Raw genomic sequence first — 22831 nt, 5'->3', positions numbered from 1 at the left:
CTTAATTAGTTACAAGGATTGGAAGGAAGAATACCTGGAAAGATAAGTAATTCCACTTTTCCAGTCCTCTGACAAGGACAACGGCCAACTCTATGGAAATCTGTATTACTAAATTTTACACAAAATGTCCAACAGCCACGGGATATTCTCATTATTGTTTTCATATAAAATATGTAAATAAAGTTGTAATGTTACAGGAACATTGTTGCAAGGTACCATTTTACCAATTTACCATGTTTCGAGAATAAAATATCATTTTTGCTTATTCTGACCTGTTATCTGAAGCTGAGTCGTGATTGGTCATTATTTGAGCCATAGATCTGAGCCCTGAGCAACTGTGATGTCATCTTCAGTCGACAGCAAGTGGAAAAATGGCCACCCCCTGAGATGGATAAAAACAGGTGGATTTTTCTTCTTAATTCATATTCCACAAACGTTATATTAGCCAGAATAGCATGTTTAAATTCATTGGGCTGCATAAAACATATAAGGACAAATTTTGGATTGACTTCCCCTGGTTTAAAGTCATAATTTCACATGAAAAAAGTCGGCAATGTTAGAATAAAATTAAAATTTTGTGCGAAAGAATCAGAACAGTCACTGTAAAACACAGAAGAATAAATGAATTGAAACCATACAAACATTTTTATAATACACTATATGATCCCTGCTGTTGACACTGTGCAGTCAGCAGCCTAAACTCTGTCCTCGTTCTTCCAAGGTCGCACGGAACTTTCAACCTTTCATGAGGGACAATTGCGTAACACTGAAGGTTATTTGCACAACACTCACTAACAGAACACAAAAAGCATGTTATTATTTTGACATCATTCAGAGTAGGCCAAAAGTAGGTTCTGCATTTCAATTTAACGTGCGTATTTTAACAGGCAAATGATTTGAGATTTGAGAAAAACAAACAAAAAACAAAAGTTTTACAAAAAGGAAGGAAGAACAAAAAAACAAGCAGGTCTGAGAGGAAGCAGGGGGGGCGACAAAGAAAGGATGGAAAAGCAGGGCTGAGGTGGAAGGAAGGAAAGGAAGGACACAATAAAAGCTGGTTTGAGTGAAGAAAGGGAGGAAAAGAAGAATGGAAGGAGGGTTAGGAAGGAATGTCAGAAGAAAGGGTGCGAGGAAAGAGCTAAGAAAAGCAGGAAGCAGGTAAACTGAAAGTATTGAGGAAGGAGTGAAAGGAAGGTAGAAAATTACCTTTAAGTGAAGCAAGGAAGGAAGGAAGTAAGTTAGGAAGGAAGGAAAGAAGGAAAGAAGAAAATAAAGGGAACAGAGGAAGGTCATCAAGAAAGAAAGGAAGTACTTAGGAAAGGAAACAAAAGTGTAACTAAACATATATAACAGTATAGTGTGACCCTATTTTTACCCACCCTATTGTACACGTGGCTTTTATAAAAACGCCCTCCTGTTATGTCAGGCAGCGCTATTTTAATACACTATCAGCTGTCTGCACGAGCACGCGCTGCCCCGAGTGACTGACAGCAGTCCAATCACGCGTAGTGATGCATGCTGCTCAGCAGGAAGTGCGTCATCTCAGTCACATGACAGCTCCACTGAGCGAGAGCAGAAGCGGAGGAGGAGGGACTCGATTGTCTCAACTTCATCCCGGCATCTTACACACGTCGGCCGGCTTCAGTGTGTGACTGATCACGCCGGCGAATTCCCCCTATCCATCCATTCATCTCCGCCGTACTATGAAGATCTGGACATCGGAACATATATTCAAGTGAGTCCCGATGCCACAATTTGTCGTGTAAGCGATAGTCATAAAGCAGAACATCCGGGTGTTTAATGAGAGTAGCTTCAAATGCTTCCGAGCTAGCATGCTAGCAATAGACTTTTCTTTTGTCGTCATGTCCGTTGGCTTGAACGGTCAAGAATGATATCATACCTAGTCAGTTAGGCGTAGAGCGTTAAACAATGCTAAAACGCGCGTGTATATGAAATCAGCGGCGTTCTTATTGCATAAGCGGCCCGTGCCGTTGGGTAACCTTTCCCCTACTTTTTCCCTCTCTCCGGCTCCGTGACGTCACTACCAAATCGCTGTCGGAGCGCGTGCACGCGTCTCCATGGAAACGAGACACTAATGACCTTGTGTGTAGCCACTAGGCAGCAGACGTTTTGTCCGAAAGGACCCTTTTGTTCGACTCCATTTCCCCTATGTCAGGAGTTCCCAAACCTTTTGAAACTACTTGCAGGTGAGCGAGGATATGCACTCTCATAATCAGAGCACAGGCAATGTTGCCAACTTAGCAACTTCGTATAATTAACGGTTAACCACTTTAAAGCAGTAGCAAACAATCTTGGGAAAATTACTCCAGAAAAGTAGTTAGTTGAAGTTACCAGTTACATCCCCCCAAAAAGTAATTAAATTAGTAACTAACTACTCCATCATAAATGTAAAAAAAAAAAAAAAAAAACATCTTTACATTTTTTTTAACATGATTGAGTTTGTTGGGCCAGATGCATATAGTATATATAGTTAGGGCTGCACAATATATCGAAAAAATATCGATATTGGCCCTTGCAATATGCATATCGCAAACGCATGTAATAAGTTTTATATGGAATTTTATGCTTTTTATATGAATTTGACCAGTCAGATGCTAACTTAAATGTGCATCGCCATCCAATAGTTGAAAATTATTAAGACATAATTACAATTAATTAACTAAGATTACATTAAGGTTGCTTATTTTGCCGCATGAAAAATATTTTTCTTTCATTAGATAATAAAAATGTAATTTCTTTAGGTACATGTTAAATATCGCAATAATATCGATATCGCTATGTTCAGCAAGTACATCGCATATCGCATGTTTTTCCAATTTCGTGCAGCCCTATATATAGTAATATATTTATTGGACCTCAAACCACAACCGTTAGCTCCGTAGGCCCCAATTCAAGTATTTTCTTCACTTGCGTGGAACTAGGTAATGTTGTGCACTGTTTGTAACATTGAATGTCATTAAATACTTGAATAAAAAACACTTATAGTCCATTCTATTGCATTCCATAAATATAAAATAATCAAATGTAAACCAATATTTGTGTGGATATTTTCATTCATTTTGAATGTGGCCTTGACTGTTTATTTCCCTCCAACAGTCACCCTTGGGAGACGGTGACCAAGGCAGCTATGCAAAAATATCCCAACCCGATGAATCCCAGCGTGTTCGGGGTGGACGTTTTGCACCGGACCATCGACAAGCAGGGGCGCCTTCACAGCAAAAGGCTTCTCAGCACTGAGTGGGGTCTTCCCTCCATCGTCAAGTCTGTGAGTATCTAAAACCAACGTACTCCTAAATGCTACTCCTGTCTTTGGACTGAAGAGTTGGTGCGGCTCACTGACTGATGCATGGTAATTTATGCTACAAGCCGTGACTGCATGTGATGTAACATTATGAGTTAAAACGAGGGCTCACGGGAATGCTAAATTCGTTGGTACTCCTGTGTCGCAGAACCCCCCCTCCCCCGTGACCTCTGTAAGGACAACTAGCTAAAGCTAGCTACTGTGTTGCGCGGCTTTGCGGTCCGAACACACACTGCCCAACAGGATGTACTCACCGTCTGCGATCACGTCTATTAATATCCTTCTTTCAGTCAATGATGCACACTGTGCCAGCAAACGAAATGTGTAAACTGTTTGACGTTCTTAACCGTTCATCTTTTAGTATTTGGTGGGGAACCTTTGTGCGCTAAGTGTTTTTGTTTTTGTTTTTGTTTTCCCTTTGATGCTCCTTATTACCAATTTTTCTAATGGTTGGAAGTTCTGCTTCACAGTCAAGAGGTCTGAGTTTGAATCTCGACTCGCCTATTCAGAACTCTGTCTTTTCATTTGTTCTCAGATTATTGGCAACACGCGAACATGCACGTACATTCAAGAGCACTCCATTGTGGACCCGCAAGAAAAGAGTTTGGAACTTCAGTCTACAAATGTGAGTATTTAATAGTTTAGGTTGTTTGCCTAGCAATGAGAATGATCTGATTTTGTTTTTAACTGCCTTTACAAATACAGATGTTGGCAGTTGTTGACACGCCTTGTCGAGGCACTTTTTAATGATTGTAACGTGGTGTTCTAATGACCTTTTGTTCTGTCCTATTTTGAGAGTCGTCTGACAACTTTGTGATCTCTCCCCACTCCGCAGATTACTTTCACCAACTTGGTGTCGGTAGATGAGAAGTTAACGTATAAACCCCACCCAGAGGATTCTAGAAAGTAAGTTCATAGAGATACACTGATCCAACATAGAAAAATTACAATTTATAACTTTTTTTTTTTTTTTTTTTAATCTTCATCGTAGAACAATCTTGACACAAGAAGCTATCATCTCTGTAAAAGGAGTAAGTCTAAGCAGCTATCTGGAGGGCATTCTCGCAAGCGCCATCTCAACCAATGCTGGAAAGGTAAGAGATCGACGACATGTGATGTTCATACTGACTATTGTTTGATGACACAACACAAACAAGCATTTACACTTGCACTGTCCACTTATGGACAGTTTTGAGCCTTCAATGAACCTAAAACACTTTGAGCTATGGAACTGCAAAAAACAAAATCAGACAAACTCAAACTAATCAATAAAATGGGTTACTTGATGATTGACTTACCTCTGCAGGCTTTCTCTCACGTTCCGCATTTTCTCTCTCTCTAGGGTCGTGAAGCGGTCGAGTGGGTGATCCGGCGGCTCAACACAGAAATCGAGGAGTTGGCAGCAACGGCACGCGGGACGATGCGAACTCCCATGGCCGCCGCCGCTGTCACTGACAAATGACCTCCTTTTTTCTTTTTTTTTTTTCCAAGCAGAGTGTCCACATGCCCCCATTATACTCTTTGACACCGCCTGGTGCAAAGAAGCAAGCAGGGAGGGGGTAAGAAAAAAAAAAGTGCCAAACTTTTCGGCAGAATTTACACTACATGGTTCAAGTGACACATTTATGTTTTTTTTTGCTCTCAAGTGGCACAATTGGGATATACGTCGTGACAGCATAAAAAGAACAAACATTGGATCGGATAAATTCGTCTTGTTTTATGTCTTCCATCAGTGTAAAGACAGCCAAATCAGATATGTGTCACTGAAAACAAACCTGGAATTAGTTTAAAAGAAAGAAAGAAAAGAAATCAGATATAGTCATTAATTTTCAAACTGGCTACTTGAACCTGTAGTGGAAATCCAGCCTTAGAAAAGCACCATAGCCAGTGTTGTTGTCTGGCGCAAACATGGCACGTGTCAAGCAAATGTGCCAATAGTGGCATGAAAAACAGTTGAGCGCACAAAGGGATGCATTGTCATCGCATTACAAAAGCATCCATACAAGGAAATGGTTCTATACATGGAAGTACTTTCATTTGAGAGTGGTTGTATACATTGAAGTGGTTTTTGTGTGTCTGAGGACACAGTCAACGGCACATTTTATTTTTATTTTTTTTTTTTTGGTGTTGGAGTTGCATCTTCAACAATCTGCTGAGACCTCATTTATAACATTCTGTACTAGGCATCAGTAAATAAGCTTGTAATTTATTAGGTGTTATTTTATGAATAGTCATGTATTTAAGTTGTATGAAGGGATCAAGTTACCTTTTGAAGTGATGGTGTTTTGATGGTTGGCTTTATTGTCTTTCCATGCATAAACAGGCTGCAGTCATTCTCCATTTGCACTTCCAACTAAGCTGCACATTTTTGAAGCAGCAGATGGAACTGACCATTCACGAAGGTTTTCATACTGTTGTGATGGACAGTGTGGAGTTTTTTAAGTATTTTTTTGAATGTAACACATTTATTCAAAATACAGACTTTTAAAATGAAGCAAGTTGAAAATAGTAACTTGTTCCTCTGCAAAATAAGTTGTCATGCCAACTCCGAGAATGTGCTAATAAAAGCATTTTGATGACTTTGTAAAAGTGCCTTGTCAACGCTTTTATTTCTGTATTTATTTTTTATTAATCGCCATACTGACATGAACTTTCAAGTTTTCAGCTCAGAATTTGCCTTACTGATTAAAATAATCTAAATTATTAAAATTTCACAGAAGTATTCGGTTCACTGTTTCAATATACATTGTTACAAACAAATTGACTGCTTTTATGGAAATAAAAATATTACAGCAACATTCTTTAAATATTAATATTTCTGAATGTTTATTGATAAGTAGTTAGTTCGCCATTAATTCTTGTGCGTTCCATCCAATGCCTGCAGGTGGCGGTAAAACGCCTCTGCGCTGCTTTGCTGACCAATATAACGAAAGAAGCAGACGAGTCACCCCGGGTTTTCACCGGTTGCGGTTGCGGTGTGTTCCGGCGACGCAAGCAATTAGATTCCATTCATTCGAATGGTGCAGTTTACACCGCTTGCGGGTGCGTTGCGTGTCGACTGCGGAAGGCCCGCGGCGTGCCGCAAGCCTTCCGCAAGGATAGACCTATTTTCTATTTTTGCCGGACGCCGCAGCGGTAGGCCTCCGGCAAATGGCAAGCTAGCACAAAACACATCGAGCGGGACAGGAAGACCGAGGCAGTTTCAAAATAAATTTCCGGTTACCTTTCAGAATAAAACACTCGCCAGCTCCTATTTCGCAAGTTTTTCAGCAAAACGTGACGTGGGCGTCGCCGGGCCATGTGCTCATTCACGGTTTAGACACCAGCGAACATGGACGAGGAGAGGTTTATATTGGAGGTGGAAAACCACAAAATAATATATGACACGGCACATCCTTTTTATAAGGACTGTAATGTATTGTGAGTTTGATGTTCGCGATTGCTTGTTGTGCCCGTCTCGCTTGCCGTACTGAGCGGCAGCCGGACGCGGAAGACAGAAATAAAGAGTGGACCGCACTGACCCGACTCTCGTTATTAATATACTTTACAAGGACAACAAAAAAAGGATGCTGCATGGAATCTCATAGCAGAAGAAGAAGAAAAGGTTAAATCAAAAGAAGTCCACCTCTCTTTCTGCTTCTCTGTTGAGCACAGACTTTCTGTATGTTTGTCGTTGTGAAATGCCACATGATCGCGCGCGCGCGGTCCCGCGAGACACGTTGGGAAGTGGGCGGCGACGGAGCTGCCGGACCGCAGCTGTGCGGAGCCGGTGTGGATTGACAAAAAAATTGACCCGTCCGGAGCACGCAGTCAAGACGCACCGCACCGCAACCGCATCCGGTGAAAACCCGGGGTCACGAGACCGGTTAGACGTGTGCAGTGACCACTGACCAGGCGTCGACATTTGATTAGAAGTGTTGGAGAGAAAACAACATCAATTACTGAAGATACTCTGATGCTGCATTCGAGGAAGGTGGGAAGTCGAATATAACCCACGTGGATTCTCCTAGTTTGAGGCAAATGTAGACAAAGATAACTGTACAGTTTGTTGTTCTGGTTTAACGCGGTCATTCCAAATCGAGTCGTGTTACGTGAACCTATCTCAAATAACTAATTAAAGTAACAATACATAAATATAAATAAATATCTGTTTAAAAATCTTGTAAATTATGCTTTGCCATTCACGGTCTGTCTTATTTCTCTCTCTCTCTCTCTCTCTCTCTCTCTCTCTCTCTCTCTCTCTCTCTCTCTCTCTCTCTCTCTCTCTCTCTCTCTCTCTCTCTCTCTCTCTCACGCTATGACTCTCCTTCAACTTGTGGTTACCATGGTAATAATTGGTCAGGTCGTCAAACGAGTTTAATAGACTTAGTAAAAAAAAAGAATCACGTAAATTCCGATTTATTATGATTAAAATATATATCCCACTATATATTTAATGATGACTTTCTATACCACCAAGATTGAATGAAGACACAAACATTAAGACATTACTTCAAGCTGAACTCAAGCAGGTATTTGTTGAAGCATGTATTTATTTTGTTGCTTTTTCACATCTTATCAATATATAGTAATAATTTGCTGAGCATAAACGTAAGATTGCAAGAAACAAAAAAGTCTAATCGGATATTAACAGAACAAAGTTGCAATTTTAAACCGATAAATCTGGAACATGACAAGATGATTTCCTAAAAAAGTAATAATATTACAAAAATAAAGTCAAAATTGGAATTTTGTCAGAACGTAATTTGAGAAACAAGTCACTTTTTCTTTTTTTTCTTTTTAAGAATAAAATTGTACAACTATGAGAAAGTCATACATTTTGGTAACAAAAGAGTCATAATTTTACAAGAGTATAAAATCCATTATGAAATTACAAAAATTATGAATCAATGACAATGAAAAATGTCCAAAATTTGCAAAAGTGTTGTAATAGTGACACATTACGAGATTATAAAAAAGGCTTTGTTATAGATTTTATATTTTACAAGAATTAAATCACACTTCAAAAATTCATTTACTTTATGGCAAAATCTAGGATTACAAGCAAATGTGTCCACATTTTAAAAGAATAAAGTCTATTAAGTGAGTGATGCAATACAACTCAGACTATATCAACAATGGTGAAGTAGTCACTGCATCATTAAAAGTGCAACTTGGGGATCAGATGTTACCAATTAAACAACTTCATTTCTAAAAACTGCTCTTCTCTTTTACATACTTGTGCTTGCATGTTCACAGTAGATATAAAGATTCTGCACACCCTTGTTCAAATGTAAGGTTTTTGTCTTATAAAAAGACCAAGATAAATATTTCAAACCTCTTTTTAACATCAATGCTACTTATAATCTGAACTATTTAATTGAAAATAAATACATAAAATAACATTATTATGTGTTGTTCTAAATAGTAGTTAGTTTAATGGTGCTGAATTTGGCAACGTCTCAGTTAGAAGAGGGTGTTATTTTCACATTTTCACTTTCCCTTTCTGAATTATTGCACAAAATAAAATAAAACCCCCCAAAAAATATTGGTCGAACAAGTTTCGAAATTATCTTATTTTTAAATTCCACGGAAACCTGTTTGGAGTTTGTTGACTCCTTACATCCACTGTGTCAACAATGGTTAAGCCACACCTGCTGAATTTGAAATACAACTTGTCAAGCAAATGCTACCAGTCTAATGACTCTTGGTACTGTATAAACGTATCTATGTGTGTTTTTGTGTGTGTTATGTGCAGTCTGCAGTGGGACAAATGAAGTGATGTGTGCAGTTGCAGGGGAGGCAATGTTGTCAGGTCATGTGGTAAGTCCAAGTCAATCATTACACGCACGATACACAACTGTTTTTTTTTTTTTTAGTTGTGAGTCTGACTTTTGAAACACTAGCTCGCTTGCTGAGCTGGAACACACAAACGAGGCTTCCATTTGAGCATTCTTGCAGGTAAGTCTCAGTCGGCTTCCATATGTAAAACATCAATCGACTTTTAACGACTGGCAACTTGAGAAAGCCAGCCCATAAAAGTTTATTGACTTTCTTTGAAGCGTTTTTTTTCATGACAAACTTGCATTGTGTCAATATTTTACACTTGTCTCATTTTCGGTTCAATATGTAAATCTTTATGTTTGACATATTCTGCACAAAAACCTTAACCAATATTTGAAGCAGATATTAGTTTTCAGTAAAAAGGCGGGAAAAAAATATACAAATGGCAAGCTTTACTTTGTAATGTTTATTGAACTTTTCTTTTTTTTTAATCTAATGCCAAAAGTTAAAAATACCTGAAATCTTGAAACTTTCAAATTTCTTTGTTCTAATAATGTTAAACATAAACAAAAAGGTTCCCAGGGTCAGCAGCATCTCATAAAGTTGACTGAAAATTTAAATAAATAGTTCCCTGAGTTTAAAATGGTTTTAGATTTACCTTTAATCGGCTGTCAAATTTCGAAAAAAAGGCTGATGCCGATATTTGTCAAAATGCCCAATGTCGGTCTAGCGCTACTTTAAACTGTAACGGAAAAGCGAACTGGTATAATGCAAAAGGGGCACTTGAGAACCACTGAAAAGTTTTGCTTTATTTTTTTTTCTCCCATTTTCAGACAATATCTTTAAGGTGTTCATGGCACGCGTTCTCTCCCTGATCCGACCTCAACCATTCCTGGCTCTCCTGGGGAGGAGGAAAATGTCACTAGACTTTCGGGCGCGCGAGGTGTTTGCGGCGGCGGTGGAAGCCGTGCAGCCGGATATCGCCATTCGGCAGAGTTTGGAACGGCAAGGCGACTCCGTGGTGGTTGTTGGCGGTAGCGGCGGTCGCAAGTTCACACTGAGAAACAATGTGCACGTGGTCGGCTTTGGAAAAGCGGTGCTGGGCATGGCCACCGAAGCCGAGAGGATTCTGGGAGACCACTTGGTGGGAGGAGTCATCAGCGTGCCGCATGGCATTCAGCAGACATTACGGCAGCATGGCAAACAGTAAGCTAAAGCAACAAGATGGAAAACTTTAAATTATTACTATTATATAGAATAATGATTTTACAAGAAGTGATCATTTTACAAAAATTAAGTTACATTAACATTAACATTACAATTAATAAGTTCAATTTTATGATAAAGTCATAAACACAAACATGTCGGAATTTGTTTTAATAATGTTGGATGATTTGTAGGTACAAGAAAGAAGTCATGATTTTAGAGTATCGCTGGAAAAGTAAATTGACAATTTCAGAACTTTCTATAAGGCACTGTAATATTGCTTGAAAACAAATTATTTCTTACAGAATATTAACTCATTTGCTCCCCAAAACGTATAAAAACGTTCTATTTTAAATATTGCCATGCTCCCAAAGACGTATTTAATTTTTTTTTTCTATACTAGAGCATACAGAAGGCTTTAATGCAGCCTCTGAACTGAAGAGAATGCTTGAAGCAATGTTAGTTACTACAAAAACGGCCAGCAGGTGGCAGCAGAGTATAAGAGATCAACCAGACCCTGCAAAAGGCTCCTTTCCCCACTGTTATAAACAGATTTGTGAATAATTATTAAACGTAGCTATACTGGAATGTATAATTGCTGCAAAACAGAAAGATAGAAATATACTTTTTTCCCCTGATGAAAGAAGACTCTCTAATCTTTCTTTTAATGCAGGGGTGGCAAACTGCAGTCCTTGAGGGCCGGAGTCCTGCAGATTTTATAGATTTCCCTACTCGAAGTGCAGCTGATTCCAGTTAACAGGCTCGTTATCAGGCTTCTGCAGAGCTTGCTGATGAGCTGATCATGAATCAGCTGTTTTGAAGAAGGGAAATATCCTGCAAAACCTGCAGGACTGCGGCCCTCGAGGACCGGATCTCGCCACCCCTGTTTTAGTGGGTTCCATGTGTTTATAGCAATAGAACACAAAATTCTGTGGGCCTTTCAAAATTCAGTTAAAATGGCTGTGCGTGAATGAGTTCATAAAAAATTGTTAGATTAAAAGTATAAAGTTGAGGATGAATCTGTCGTATTATGAGAAAAATAAGATGTATTTAATGAGGATGAGGTCAAAAGACGAGATTCCATGAAAGCTGAAGGTGTCGTATTAAGAGAAAAAAAAGATGTATTTAATGATAATAAGGTCAAACGATGAGATTACACGGAAAAAGGCGAAATAAAGTCTATGAGTAAAAAAAAAAAATCATACGTTTCTCACAAATTATTTTTTTGTGATATAATCTCATAGATTTGGTAGAAAAAATTAACTTACAATAATGTTATAAGATTATAAAAATAAAGTTGTGTGTTGATTTATATGTTGATAATAATAATAATAATAATAAAAATATTAACAATCAGTAATAATAATTTGTGAGAATTAAATAAATTTATATTTTCTTTTTTTTTTATTGTTACTTTTTTTTTTCTTGACTGACATTGACACACCTGTGGAGGCACCTGGTCTAATGACATTTGTCACTGTAGCCACTTGCTGTTAAAGGAAAGAAGCTGTATCCAAGTCATGGAGGGTGCGCAACACAACCTGCCCGACGCCGACTCGCAGAAGGCGGCAGAATGCATCGCTCGGCTAGCAAGCGCACTGACGGAGAAAGACCTGCTTCTCGTGCTGATTTCAGGTACGGTAACAAGTTACAACTCGTATATCCTATATTGTAGTTATATACATATAAGCTATACATAATATTTATTGGCTAAACCACTGAACACCTACTGTCACTGTTGTTGAAATGTAGGTGGGGGCTCTGCGTTGCTACCCACACCCATCTCGCCAATAACGCTGCAAGAGAAACTGGATGTCACACGCAAATTGGCAGCCGCCGGCGCCACCATTCAGGAGCTCAACACGGTGCGGCGCGCCTTATCCGTGTTAAAAGGCGGAGGACTTGCACAGTGCGCTCACCCTGCTCAGGTTAATTTATGCTTTTACTTAGACTGTTTTTTGTTGTTGTTGTTGTTTTTTAAAGGAGATCCCTTTAAGGGATTGTAATTAGCTTAACTAAATTAACAAATAATAAATTAACATTATTATCACTCATTGACCACATCCTGCTTTCAGGCTATATACAAACACATTTGGGTATTAAAAAATGTTCTCTAATAAAAAGAACACCTCTCCAACTGTTTTGTTTGCCAAATTGAGAGAAACACTGACAAAATTTTGGAAGTAATGTACCGGTACAATGCTTTTCAGTTTAGTGAGTTTTCTTTTCATCCAAAAACAAGAATATTTGATTGCATTTCATGTTCATTCATTGAGTGTGATTTTTCGTTTTTATCCAAAAGGCCTTTGAATTTATTTGTTGTTATAAAAGACACTAGAAAACACTAGAAAATGGTAACTTTCATTATAGAACTTAAGGTGTTTTATTTAATACATCTTTTCTATAAGAAGAGAATTTTAGTTCAATTTCTCTTTTTATAAAAAAAAAAAAAAAAGTACAGTATATGTTAATAAAAAGCTCTCAAAATGCGGAGGTGCATGCTTTTAATTTTTTCGATTAGTATATTTGTCTTTTTATACCATGGGTATAAAAAATTATTTTACTAGTATTTGAAAAGATGACTGATTTTATTAGTTTTATTTAGGTAATTAATAAAAATAAAGATCCCCGTGTTTCATTTCCCTGCGACCCTTGTGAGGAATAAGCGGTCAAGAAAATGGATGTTTCATTTCAGTGAGTTTAAAAAAAATATATATATATATATATATATATATATGAATAAAAGGCTTGTGTTGTTGTGTGTTTTTTTTTTTTTTCATTTTTGTGGTATCTTTCAGCGTGCACTGTTCTGTCCAGGTGGTGGCGTTGATTCTGTCAGACGTGATTGGTGATCCGCTGGACCTGATAGCAAGCGGCCCCACAGTGCGAGGTCCGGTATGTCGTGAGGAGGTGCTGGCGGTCCTTGAGCAATACGGCTTGCTGGACTCTGCCCCTGCCTCTGTGAAGGAAGTTCTGGGTAGACTTCGTCCGTATCAAGAAACTGAAACAGAAGAGGAAGGGCATGTTCTCAATGTGGTGATCGGCTCCAACAGCGTTGCCCTCCAGCATGCGAGCCGCCGGGCGCTTGAGCTGGGTTTCCACCCAATTGTGCTATCACCGGGAGTGTGTGGTGACGTGAGGTCAGTGTCCCGTCTTTACGGCCTTCTGGCCCGCTTTGCCTGCTCATGTCAGGAAAATTCGTCGGAGCTCGCCGCAGAGGTGCTGAAACTGGGACTGGAGGTGGGAGTGGAGACCGGAGACCTTTATCGCGTCATGCAGAGTTTGGACCAGGCCCGTTCGCAGGGACGGGGCGCCACGTGCGTGCTGGCGGGAGGCGAGCCCACCGTGGAGCTTTCGGGTGAAGGTCGTGGGGGTCGCAACCAGGAGCTGGCTATGAGAGTCGGACTGGAGCTGAGAGGCTTTCAGCCCCCGCTAGACAGTCCCGTCTTCCTAAGTGGCGGGACCGACGGTCAGGACGGGCCCACCGAGGCGGCGGGTGCCGTCACGGATGCGAGCTTGTACGGAAACGCCCAAAAACAAGATCTGGACGTGGTCAGCTTCCTTAAAAACAACGATTCCTTTACTTTTTTTTCACGTCTCTCTGGTGGACGCAACTTAGTTGTCCCAGGTTTGACCTGCACTAATGTCATGGATGTGCACATCCTGCTAATTCCAAGTAGTGCCAAAGAGGACTGAAGGGATAACTTGAGCTGAATCCACTACAGTGAACCTTTGCCATTCTTGGAGGTTATCGAACAATTCATCAATGTTGCGATGTTCTCTGCATTTTACGCTCACAAATGAAGTAACATTATATCAAAGAGTAAGTTGGTATTCTTTGAAAAAGTTCACTGAGAGTATGTAGGTCTATTGAAATTTTAAGTGAAAGTATTCAATAAAAGGGACCCTCTGTTTTACTGTTTATCAATACTATTTTTGTATTTATATTTCAAATATTAACATGTAACAATAAGTTAACTTACATGCTCAATCCATGCATGTCTTTTAAAAATCAAAATCATATTGTATTTGTGTGCAACATCAGAAGCACTCAAACATTTTGGGGCATCTTTTGCCACGAAAGATGATGCACAGCCATCTACCTCCACAGGTCATACAGTATATCTTATTATTGTAATAAGGTTCCGTTAAGTTTTTTTATTCTGTTGATTTCCTTCATTTTAAATATTTACCGTTGCGCTATCTACTGTGCTCTAAATTTGAATAAACAGTTTTTATTATATCTCTGGATGCTTTTGCATGTCAGCTCTCATGTCTTTTTAAATATCGTCAAACAGGTTTGAGAATGTTTACCAAAGAAAAAACGACAGGATCGTTTTACATGAAGTATGTCACGGTTTTTATTCAAAGTGGGGGATAATAATAAGGCTCTATTTGAAAGTGTGCAATAGTTCAATGCCTGTTAGGGTTCATTGTATTTACTGTATGCTTTTATTTTATTGAGGTAGAGTTTAAACTTATGTGCAATACATTCTATTAATGGAATTATAATACTTTTATGTTTGAGATGCACAATGATGCAGTGACTTACAGTATTACACATAAAAATGTTTTTGTTTTTTTGAAATAAACACACGATGCTGCATTTTAATGTTGGTCAAGATGGTGGTACGTATAGAGCGATGTATTTTCAGGTGGTATTTGGTTATTTAATGGGTGACCCTAATAGAAGATTGTTTACTAAGACCATCTGTGAGTGAATCATGGCATCTAAAGTTTGATTATCATTTTAGGAAAGCAGGGCTTCCATTCACTCCTGCTTAATATTGGCTCACATCTCTACAAAGCTGCGATAACCAGTTCAGGGTGTACCCCGCCTACTGGCCGACGCCAGCTGTGATAGGCTCCAGCGCCCCACCCCATATGGATGGATGGAACTGCAAAATCTACAGGAGACTGGTTTTACTAAAGAGTGAGTTGAGATACTACAAAGAATCACAGACACATTTTCAATCAATTTTGTATTTACAATCCTGTTTTCCAGTAGCATGTCCTGCTTATATGAACTGATGATACACCCTTAATATATAAAAAAAAAAAGGTCAGAATTTGAAGGTGCATTCATGTCCCTGGGAGTTTTAGATGTCCAGCTAATCCCTATGAGACTTGAATGGTTCCCCCGCTGTGCCACCCCTGCAAAAATTACAGATTAACATTAGGCTCCACAAAAAACGACAACATAGAGAAATGATAATAGTGTGAGGACTCGGATACATACCATCTGCCGACGCCAGGTGTTGTGTCAGGTGTTCCCCCGTTCTGTCCGCTTCCTGAACGCAACAGCAAGTCATCAAGTTAGCTAACACCGCTAACGTTAGCAACCAGATGGGAGATGTGCAGAAACACAAATACTCACCCTGCCGATAATACATGTCGTTCACCGTGTTCCCGTAAACCTTCCAAGCGAAGTGAATAGCTAGGAGACTGAAAATCAACCAACTCAGGAGGATTTTGAATATGGAGACTCTCAAGTCGTTGGCGAGCCAGTCCTCCACGAATTCGGACAGAAACGACAAGCAGCTGTCGGCGATACGGGACAGAAACTCAAAGTCCCAAGGCTCCTCCATAACACCAAATTACTTTCCAGCCTTGGTCGAGTAAATAGAGAAAGTATTTTTGTCGAACATCGCTCGCTCCGTAGAACAACAATCGCCTGAGCGACGGAAGCTACGCTCCGGAAGAGAGATGAGTGATACGAAGTGACGGAGTCGTATCCCCGCCCCAAATAATATTTACCTATAATGTAAATGAATTATTCCAGAATTATTTCTCATATCATGTTGCTTTCCTCACATTGTAGAAAGATTCTCAAACATGTTTAGTACATTTTTGCTGAGAATGTAAATACATTTTTCTTTGAAAGAGACTATTACGTCTTTTACGTTGCGTACTTACCGTGGTGGATACTGGATAGGATTTGACGTAAGTTACGTAGAACATTTCAAAATGAAGCAAACCAGTGTCAAAAGCATGAATAAGGAATAATTCTTGCGTATTATTATTCCAAAGTTGTATAATCAAAGTTTTGAGAAAAAAACCCGGTCGTCAAAAGTTCGACGTTTCAGAAGAAGAATTTGCTCTTGCCGCCGTTTTAACCATACCTTGGAGGCGGGGCTGCTTGGAGCCAACACGCATCCCGATTGGCCAAATCAACGGTGACGTCACAGTATCCGGATGCATCTCCTGCGGTAAAGAGGAGCATTTGTTTTCTTATCACTGACGGCTGCTTTTCAAGCCCGACGACCACCGAGACTTCAGTAGCAGTTTAGGAATTCATCTTTCGTATGTACACAAAAAAACGTAAGTTCTACCTTTTGTTGTGATTCCAATTACAGGCTCACTTGTTATGGCGACTGTTAAGCCGGGGCTTAAATTCTACTGTGAGTTTGTGTGTGTCGCTTGCTAGCAGGTTGCGCTAGCTTCTGGCATCAATTTTCAATCACTTCAGTCACATATATGCTAAGAATTGAATATAACCCTTCACCGGCGTGTGTTCGCTCCCACCACACGCAAAGGTGCAACTGAAGGCTAATTATTAACGAAAGGTTACCACGAAGTCACTCAGCTTTATATGCGTGTTTGTGGTGGGGTATTATCTAGACGTGCAGAGCGAATTCCACAGTGTACTCAATGTGATAATACTCAACCAGCAGCTTTTCTCTGTCGTCATGTGACGCCCCGCTAATATAATTGCTGACATTCATTGATGCTGCCGTTCAAGAGTCTTGGGATATCTGTTATGACACGACCGCAGATTATGATAAAGTTGTCACGCGAGATGCCAGAAAACTCCACGTGTGTAATTGATTATTTTAGTGTGCGTGTTTTTTGTGTGCAATGCTGCAGAAGAAATAATACGTGAGAAGAGGACAAGTGTGACGATAACCATAGATCAGGTATTGGAGCTTACCAATAGACTGGAAAGCATCTAGGTGCTCAGTATCCAATAATTTTTTGCAATGCTTGTCCATATTAAGGCCTCGGGAGCCTATCCCAGTAGACAAACATGCATGTTTTGGTGGATGTGGGAGGAACCCATGCAAACTCCATACAGGTGGACCGAAGCCAATATTCAAACCCAGGACCTCTTTACTGTGAAGCAGATGGGCTAACCACTATATCACCATCTTGCCAGCTATTTTATTTGTCATTTTCTTCCCCCAATTCTCCAGAGACTGGGATGGTATCATGGACATGGACAATCATCAAGAGGGAGCGACACAGGGACTCAAGATTTGTGGTCCACCCTTAGAAGTTAACACAGCAGGTACAGTAGTCTTCCATATATTTGTGGTTCACAATTCTCCAAATTTAGTTTAAAGTTTAGCCTGTTTTTTTTTTTTTTACTAGCAGTTATGCAGAGTCTTCTCTACACCATGACCCCGGGCTGAACGGTTTTTGGAAAAGATTGAATTGAGATTTCTTCATGATTCTTCATGATTCATGATTTTCTTCAAAAAAAGATATCTATTGCTTGCCGTCATACATGTATTAAATATAAGTATGTGTAAAAAGTTGATGTGAAAAAAAACAATCTTTTTAAGCACCAATGTTTAAAATGCTGTAATAATGTAAGATTGTAAGATTGATTGATTATATGTCAATATTTTTTCCCTAGTTTTGTAAGATTTAACATCACTGATGACATCGGCCGTAACAGATGCATCTCTAGATACTAATTAATTGTAATATTAATTTTGGACCTCATTGATTAGCTTGACCTGTCAGCAAGGAGCATGCCGCTTCTGATCGGTGAGCTTGGTGGGGATAAGAGTGCTTTTAAAAAAAATACTACTATTAATAATAAAGTAGCTTTAACGATGACAAAATTGCGTTGTCTGAGATTGCGATTTCAGTCCAAAAACGAGAAAACGCTCAGCCCTACCATGAAGCTATTTAAAAAAAAAAAAAAAAAATGTCCATGGACCTCCTTATGACATATTCTATTTGCCATTGTGGTTTTATCTCAGCAGACACCCTTGCAACCTCACTTTCGCTTTTGGGGAATCATATGTTTCCTGATCTAGTGGCCAGGAAGGCTGCCCATGAAGAGGAGCGCACACAAGATGTTTCAGAAGAACAACCTGACACAGAAGGCTCTCTTCCTCCCCCGGCGACCGAGCCGAAAAGCGAGGAGCAACAGGACGACATGCCAGACGGCACGCAAAGGGACTCTGAAGAGTTTGTCGTCACCATGCTGGCCAAGGCCAAGCTGGAGGAGCAAGGCCTCGGCGTGAAGGGCCGCTCGTCGCCCCTTCTGGAGGCGGGAATTCAAGAATCTCCACCCGCCGGGCACGGCGCGTCCCACCGCGACGAGGACGTGACGGCGGAAAGCTGGCGGCGGCACCGGAAGCACGTTTTTGTGCTGAGCGAAGCCGGAAAGCCCATCTATTCGCGCTATGGCAGCGAAGAAGCTCTGTCGTCTACGATGGGCGTCATGATGGCCCTGGTGTCCTTTGTGCAAAGTGGAGATAACATAATACGCTCCGTCTACTCAGGTGAGCGTCACGAAAATGTATCATCATGTCGCGTTATAGGTTGTTTTATTCCGCATGTGCTGTTTCTCTGTGTGTCCGTCAGAGGAGCATACAGTGGTCTTCCTCCAGAAAGGCCCCCTGGTCTTGGTGTGCGTTTCCAGCAGCCGGCAGTCAGAGCAGCAGCTGCGCGGCGAGCTCCTCTACGTCTACTACCAGATCATCAGCATGCTGACGCAGGCCAGCATCTCACGCATCTTCGAGCACAAGAAGAACTACGACCTGCGGCGGCTGCTGGCAGGCTCAGAGAAGATCCTGGATGGACTCCTGGATCTGATAGACTCTGACCCAAGCTTCCTTCTGGCGGCCGTGCATTGCTTGCCCCTGGCCTCCTCCCTCAGGGACTCCCTCAGCCAGATCTTGCAGAAGGCCATCACTCCGAACCTGGTCTTCTCCATCCTCATCGCCAAGAACCAGCTACTGACGGTGGTGCAGGAGCGGGCGGTCATCGACGACGCCCGTCTGGAGCCCGCCGACGTCCACCTGCTGCTCAACCTCATCGGCGCCTCCTCCGCCTTCCAGGCCGGCGAGATCTGGACGCCCATCTGCCTGCCGCTCTTCAACCCCGACTGTTACTTTTACGCGTACATCTCGTACCTGGACCCGCCCGAGTGCACCGTGTGCCTGCTGCTGCTCTCCACTGACAAGGAGGCCTTCTACGCCGTGGCCGAGTGCAAGCGGCGCATCGAGGAGGCCATGGCGGCGCAGGGCTCGCTGGGCCTCATCGCCAAGGCGCAGTCATACAGCGTGAGCCAGGTGGGCGTCGCCGACCTCAGGCACTTCATGTACAAGCCCTTCGATGTGCCCGACAACCACCGCCAGCTTACACAGTTCACCAGGTCTGTCAATCTTTTATTCTTTTTGCTGTGGTGTTCTGTAGTGTGTGTCCTCGTTATCTCCCCAGCCAATCACAGGTGAGCTGGAGGCCGTCTTAGCTGAGCATGGAGGCGGTCCTGGCTAGATTTGTGCACCTGACGAACCATATTTGTATACAAGACAATTAAAAAGTCAATTTTCTTCTGTGCATTCTTGTGTTTGATCTTAACGGTGACTTTGTTGACCCCTCCAGCCCCGAGATGGAAGCTCCGTACCACACAGAGGAGGAGAAAATGAGGCTTTTGGACCTTTACCGTTACATGCACAGCCGCATCCACAGCAGCTCTCGACCCCTCAAGCTCATCTACCACGTGGCCGAGAGGGAAACTCTGCTAGCGTGGGTATGTACCAGACCATAATAGTTTTATTTATTTATTTAGTTATTTATTTATAAATATATGAGTTAGGTTTTGTTTCTTTTTACTTTTTGTTTCTCAGATTCAGATAGTTTTGATTTTATTTTTATTTTTTTTAATGTTTCATTTTAGTTTACATTTTAATTGTTTAGTTTTTAGAAGATTTCTTTTTCATTTTAATATTTTTTTTTATTTGTATTTTTCTAATTCTAACAGCATCAATTTGCCATTCCAATTTAAAATCACTGCCCAAGTTTTTGAGATTGTTGGCTATAGATAAGGCCTCAGGGGCCCCAAATCAACAGGGTGGGTCCAAACTGGGACCAAACACCATTACTTCTGTTTTCTTTTCATTGAAATTCAAAAGATTTAGTGCTATCCAGGCCTTAATTTCCTCCAGACAAAGTGGCCTTAAGGAGAAATCATTCTTTTGACTCAGTGCAGTATAGATTTGACTGTCATCTGCATAGCAGTGAAAGGAAATATGATAAGATATGTATGTAAGATAGTGCAGCAAATACAATAAAATCAGCAGGAGCCCCAAAATTGAACCCTGTGGATCTCCGTACTACAGCGGGGCAGAGTAAGACACGGCAACCAAGGCTAACACAAAAAGCTCCATCTGCCAGGTAGGATCTAAACCACTCTAGAGCACAGTGTCTTAAACCCGCAGCATGTTTAAAATACACCAAAAGACAAACTGCTGTTGATTATGACCAAAACTGATTTACCAATATATGGAAAAACCTTCTGAAAGAAATGAAGAGAAACAGCAGCAGCATAGCATGACCACAATGTTGAAGCAGTTCTGTTAAGGTTTAAGGATTGTTGTTTGGTTACTTCATGCAGGTGACGAGTAAGTTTGAGCTGTACACGTGCTTCAGTCCGCTGGTGACCAAGGCGTGCGCCATCACGGTCATCACCAAGCTCCTCCGCTGGATCAAGAAGGAGGAGGAGCGCCTCTTCATCAGGTACCCACCCAAGTACTCTACCACGCCCAACCCCGCCAAGAGCTCGCGGGGAGCCAAGGCGGAACAGACGGACTCAGCCGACAACGGCTTCCTATCCTTGCTATGAGGGGACCCACCGAATGCTACATTTTGACACTCGTTGCCATTGGATGCAAAAGCCGAGGTAGGAATATCTTTTAATTTTAAGCCGGAAGCGGCGACAGATGGACGGAGCTATTTAAGTGGTTTTACTTTGTTTTATCAACTATGAATGTATCGCACGGGAGACTTCTTTAACAGGATTATGCAAGTGGAGGTGGATAAACAGGAACATCCTTGCAATAAAACATCACCCCCCCCCTAAATAAACAAATAAATAAATAATAAATTAACCCACAATTGGTCATGAGATAAAATGATGATGATGATGATGATAATAATACATGGATTATTTGTCTTTCATCAATATAGTACAACCCTTAGAGGACTTAAGAGAGAATTGGGATCACATAGAAAATTATATTACAAGAATACATTGTTAAACTAAAATCATAGTTGCCAAAGTCATATTTGAATGTCTTTGAGAAACGAAAAAACAACAAATTCAACAAGAACAGTCCAGTTGCCTCGATTCATCCTTTGCGGATTAATATGACCTGGGTGAACCACAATCTACATGTTATTGACTTGATGTGACAGTACGTTAAAAATGACTTAGTCAATTCTGTAAGTAGGCTAATGATACGTTTCCTCAATTTAAAAAAAAAAAAGTTATATTTTTGCGAAAACAAATGTTATTTTGTTTTAGGTTTAAAAAAAATTTCAATTAAAAATGTTTTTGTTTTTTTTTTCAACATTTTTTGAAATTAGATTTTTTTTTTCTGGAAAAACAAGCTGTGGTCTTTCAAGAATAAAACTTTTTCAGGGTAAAAAGTTATTTCGGAGGGAAAGTCGCGAACTTGCGAGAATTGTCATATTTTTCAAGAATAAAGTACATTTTCAAGATGAAAGCTTGTATTTTTTTTCAACAAAAATAGTTTTTTTCTCACACGGAAGTTCTATTTTTTGTGAATTAATTTTTCTCAAAAAATTTTTTTCCCCACAAATACATAGAAATACATATTCTCGTAGGATTTTGACTTTTCCCCTTGAAAAATCTTTTTTTTTTTTTTTCTCAAGAAAATCTAACCTTTTTTTTCCCTTGTTAAATTGAAACTAACGTGGTATTATTGATTGTGGTATTGATTGCCTTCGGTAACTTTTCTTCTCAGAGAACATAGCTTTTCGTAGGAAAAAACAATATTCTCCTTTTGTTAAAATGCAACTGTTTTCTCCCCCAAAATACAACTTAATAGAGATCAAGATTGTTATTGTGTCTCTTCCGTTTTTTTTTGTGTTTTTTTGGACTGTTCTAAAATAACCACAAAAAAAAAGTTTTTTTTTTTTTTTTTTCTAATTGGTAAAAATATTGGCGTGATATAATTATTTTAATGTTCCCTTAATACTCCCTTGTAGGTCAAAAAATCTAAAATCTCAACCACGGGACATTTGTCTGTTACAACTCACCATATTTAAGTTTTCATCAGCAGGACTCAAGCTATCTGTTACCCTTGCAAAGTGTTTGTGTAGAAAACTCTGGATACTTTCTTCTATGTTATGTTTTGTAAAAGGTGCTCTTTTACAGCAGCCTCATCATTCATATGTCGATGTTGTCACTTTAAATAGTCTTAAGATTCTATGACTATGATAGTATTAAGAAATACCCCCTACCAGGTTGCACTAGTACATAAGTGTTAAATGTGC

At 40.2% G+C, this 22831-nt stretch overlaps 5 protein-coding genes across 14 annotated transcripts in view; 3 read left to right on the top strand and 2 right to left on the bottom strand.

Annotated features, from left to right (window-relative positions):
• The window catches only part of LOC144024275 (guanine nucleotide-binding protein G(s) subunit alpha-like), a 35496-nt gene extending 33654 nt beyond the window's left edge, over positions 1 to 1842 (bottom strand). For 3 of the 5 annotated variants that reach the window (XM_077530453.1, XM_077530451.1, XM_077530454.1), the window contains exons 1-3: positions 1380 to 1842; positions 273 to 382; positions 35 to 90 (exon numbers count right to left, since the gene is read on the bottom strand). The gene's annotated coding sequence lies outside the window, so the exon portion shown is untranslated. The remainder of the gene's footprint in view (positions 1 to 34; positions 91 to 272; positions 383 to 1379) is intronic. The other 2 variants (XM_077530450.1, XM_077530455.1) reach the window with 1 other exon arrangement.
• On the top strand, positions 1491 to 5911 carry LOC144024277 (PRELI domain containing protein 3B-like). Of its 2 annotated transcripts, none has more exons than XM_077530457.1 (6): positions 1491 to 1735; positions 3118 to 3286; positions 3858 to 3947; positions 4158 to 4228; positions 4314 to 4416; positions 4665 to 5911. In XM_077530457.1, the coding sequence occupies exons 1-6, from the start codon at positions 1704 to 1706 to the stop codon at positions 4782 to 4784; spliced, it is 585 nt and encodes a 194-aa protein (XP_077386583.1). In that variant the 5' UTR covers positions 1491 to 1703; the 3' UTR covers positions 4785 to 5911. The 2 variants fall into 2 exon arrangements, with proteins under 2 accessions (XP_077386583.1, XP_077386582.1); XM_077530456.1 differs by lacking the exon at positions 1491 to 1735 and adding an exon at positions 1821 to 2207.
• Positions 5912 to 6304: 393 nt separating this feature from the next.
• On the top strand, positions 6305 to 14534 carry glyctk (glycerate kinase). Of its 4 annotated transcripts, none has more exons than XM_077530445.1 (7): positions 6305 to 7295; positions 9060 to 9124; positions 9208 to 9262; positions 9919 to 10291; positions 11775 to 11926; positions 12044 to 12219; positions 13109 to 14534. In XM_077530445.1, the coding sequence occupies exons 4-7, from the start codon at positions 9939 to 9941 to the stop codon at positions 13985 to 13987; spliced, it is 1560 nt and encodes a 519-aa protein (XP_077386571.1). In that variant the 5' UTR covers positions 6305 to 7295; positions 9060 to 9124; positions 9208 to 9262; positions 9919 to 9938; the 3' UTR covers positions 13988 to 14534. The 4 variants fall into 4 exon arrangements, with proteins under 4 accessions (XP_077386571.1, XP_077386570.1, XP_077386569.1 ...); XM_077530444.1 differs by having other exon boundaries at positions 9181 to 9262; XM_077530443.1 differs by lacking the exon at positions 9208 to 9262.
• A 724-nt stretch (positions 14535 to 15258) lies between these two features.
• tcta (T cell leukemia translocation altered) lies at positions 15259 to 16025 on the bottom strand. The gene is made up of 3 exons (XM_077530296.1): positions 15669 to 16025; positions 15531 to 15582; positions 15259 to 15445 (listed from the first exon to the last, which is right to left on the bottom strand). Exons 1-3 carry the CDS (start codon positions 15877 to 15879, stop codon positions 15403 to 15405), a joined length of 306 nt encoding a protein of 101 aa, XP_077386422.1. The 5' UTR covers positions 15880 to 16025; the 3' UTR covers positions 15259 to 15402.
• A 428-nt stretch (positions 16026 to 16453) lies between these two features.
• On the top strand, positions 16454 to 22038 carry mon1bb (MON1 secretory trafficking family member Bb). 2 transcript variants are annotated; one of them, XM_077530290.1, is made up of 6 exons: positions 16454 to 16612; positions 17485 to 17579; positions 18286 to 18810; positions 18893 to 19685; positions 19916 to 20063; positions 20928 to 22038. In XM_077530290.1, exons 2-6 carry the CDS (start codon positions 17501 to 17503, stop codon positions 21153 to 21155), a joined length of 1773 nt encoding a protein of 590 aa, XP_077386416.1. In that variant the 5' UTR covers positions 16454 to 16612; positions 17485 to 17500; the 3' UTR covers positions 21156 to 22038. The 2 variants fall into 2 exon arrangements, with proteins under 2 accessions (XP_077386416.1, XP_077386415.1); XM_077530289.1 differs by having other exon boundaries at positions 18283 to 18810.
• The last annotated feature ends 793 nt before the right edge of the window (positions 22039 to 22831 follow it).

Source organism: Festucalex cinctus, chromosome 8, assembly GCF_051991245.1.
Source record: "Festucalex cinctus isolate MCC-2025b chromosome 8, RoL_Fcin_1.0, whole genome shotgun sequence".
Classification (NCBI taxonomy): domain Eukaryota; kingdom Metazoa; phylum Chordata; class Actinopteri; order Syngnathiformes; family Syngnathidae; genus Festucalex; species Festucalex cinctus.
Note: the sequence above shows the minus strand (reverse complement) of the source record. Positions and strands in the feature narration are given on the sequence as shown.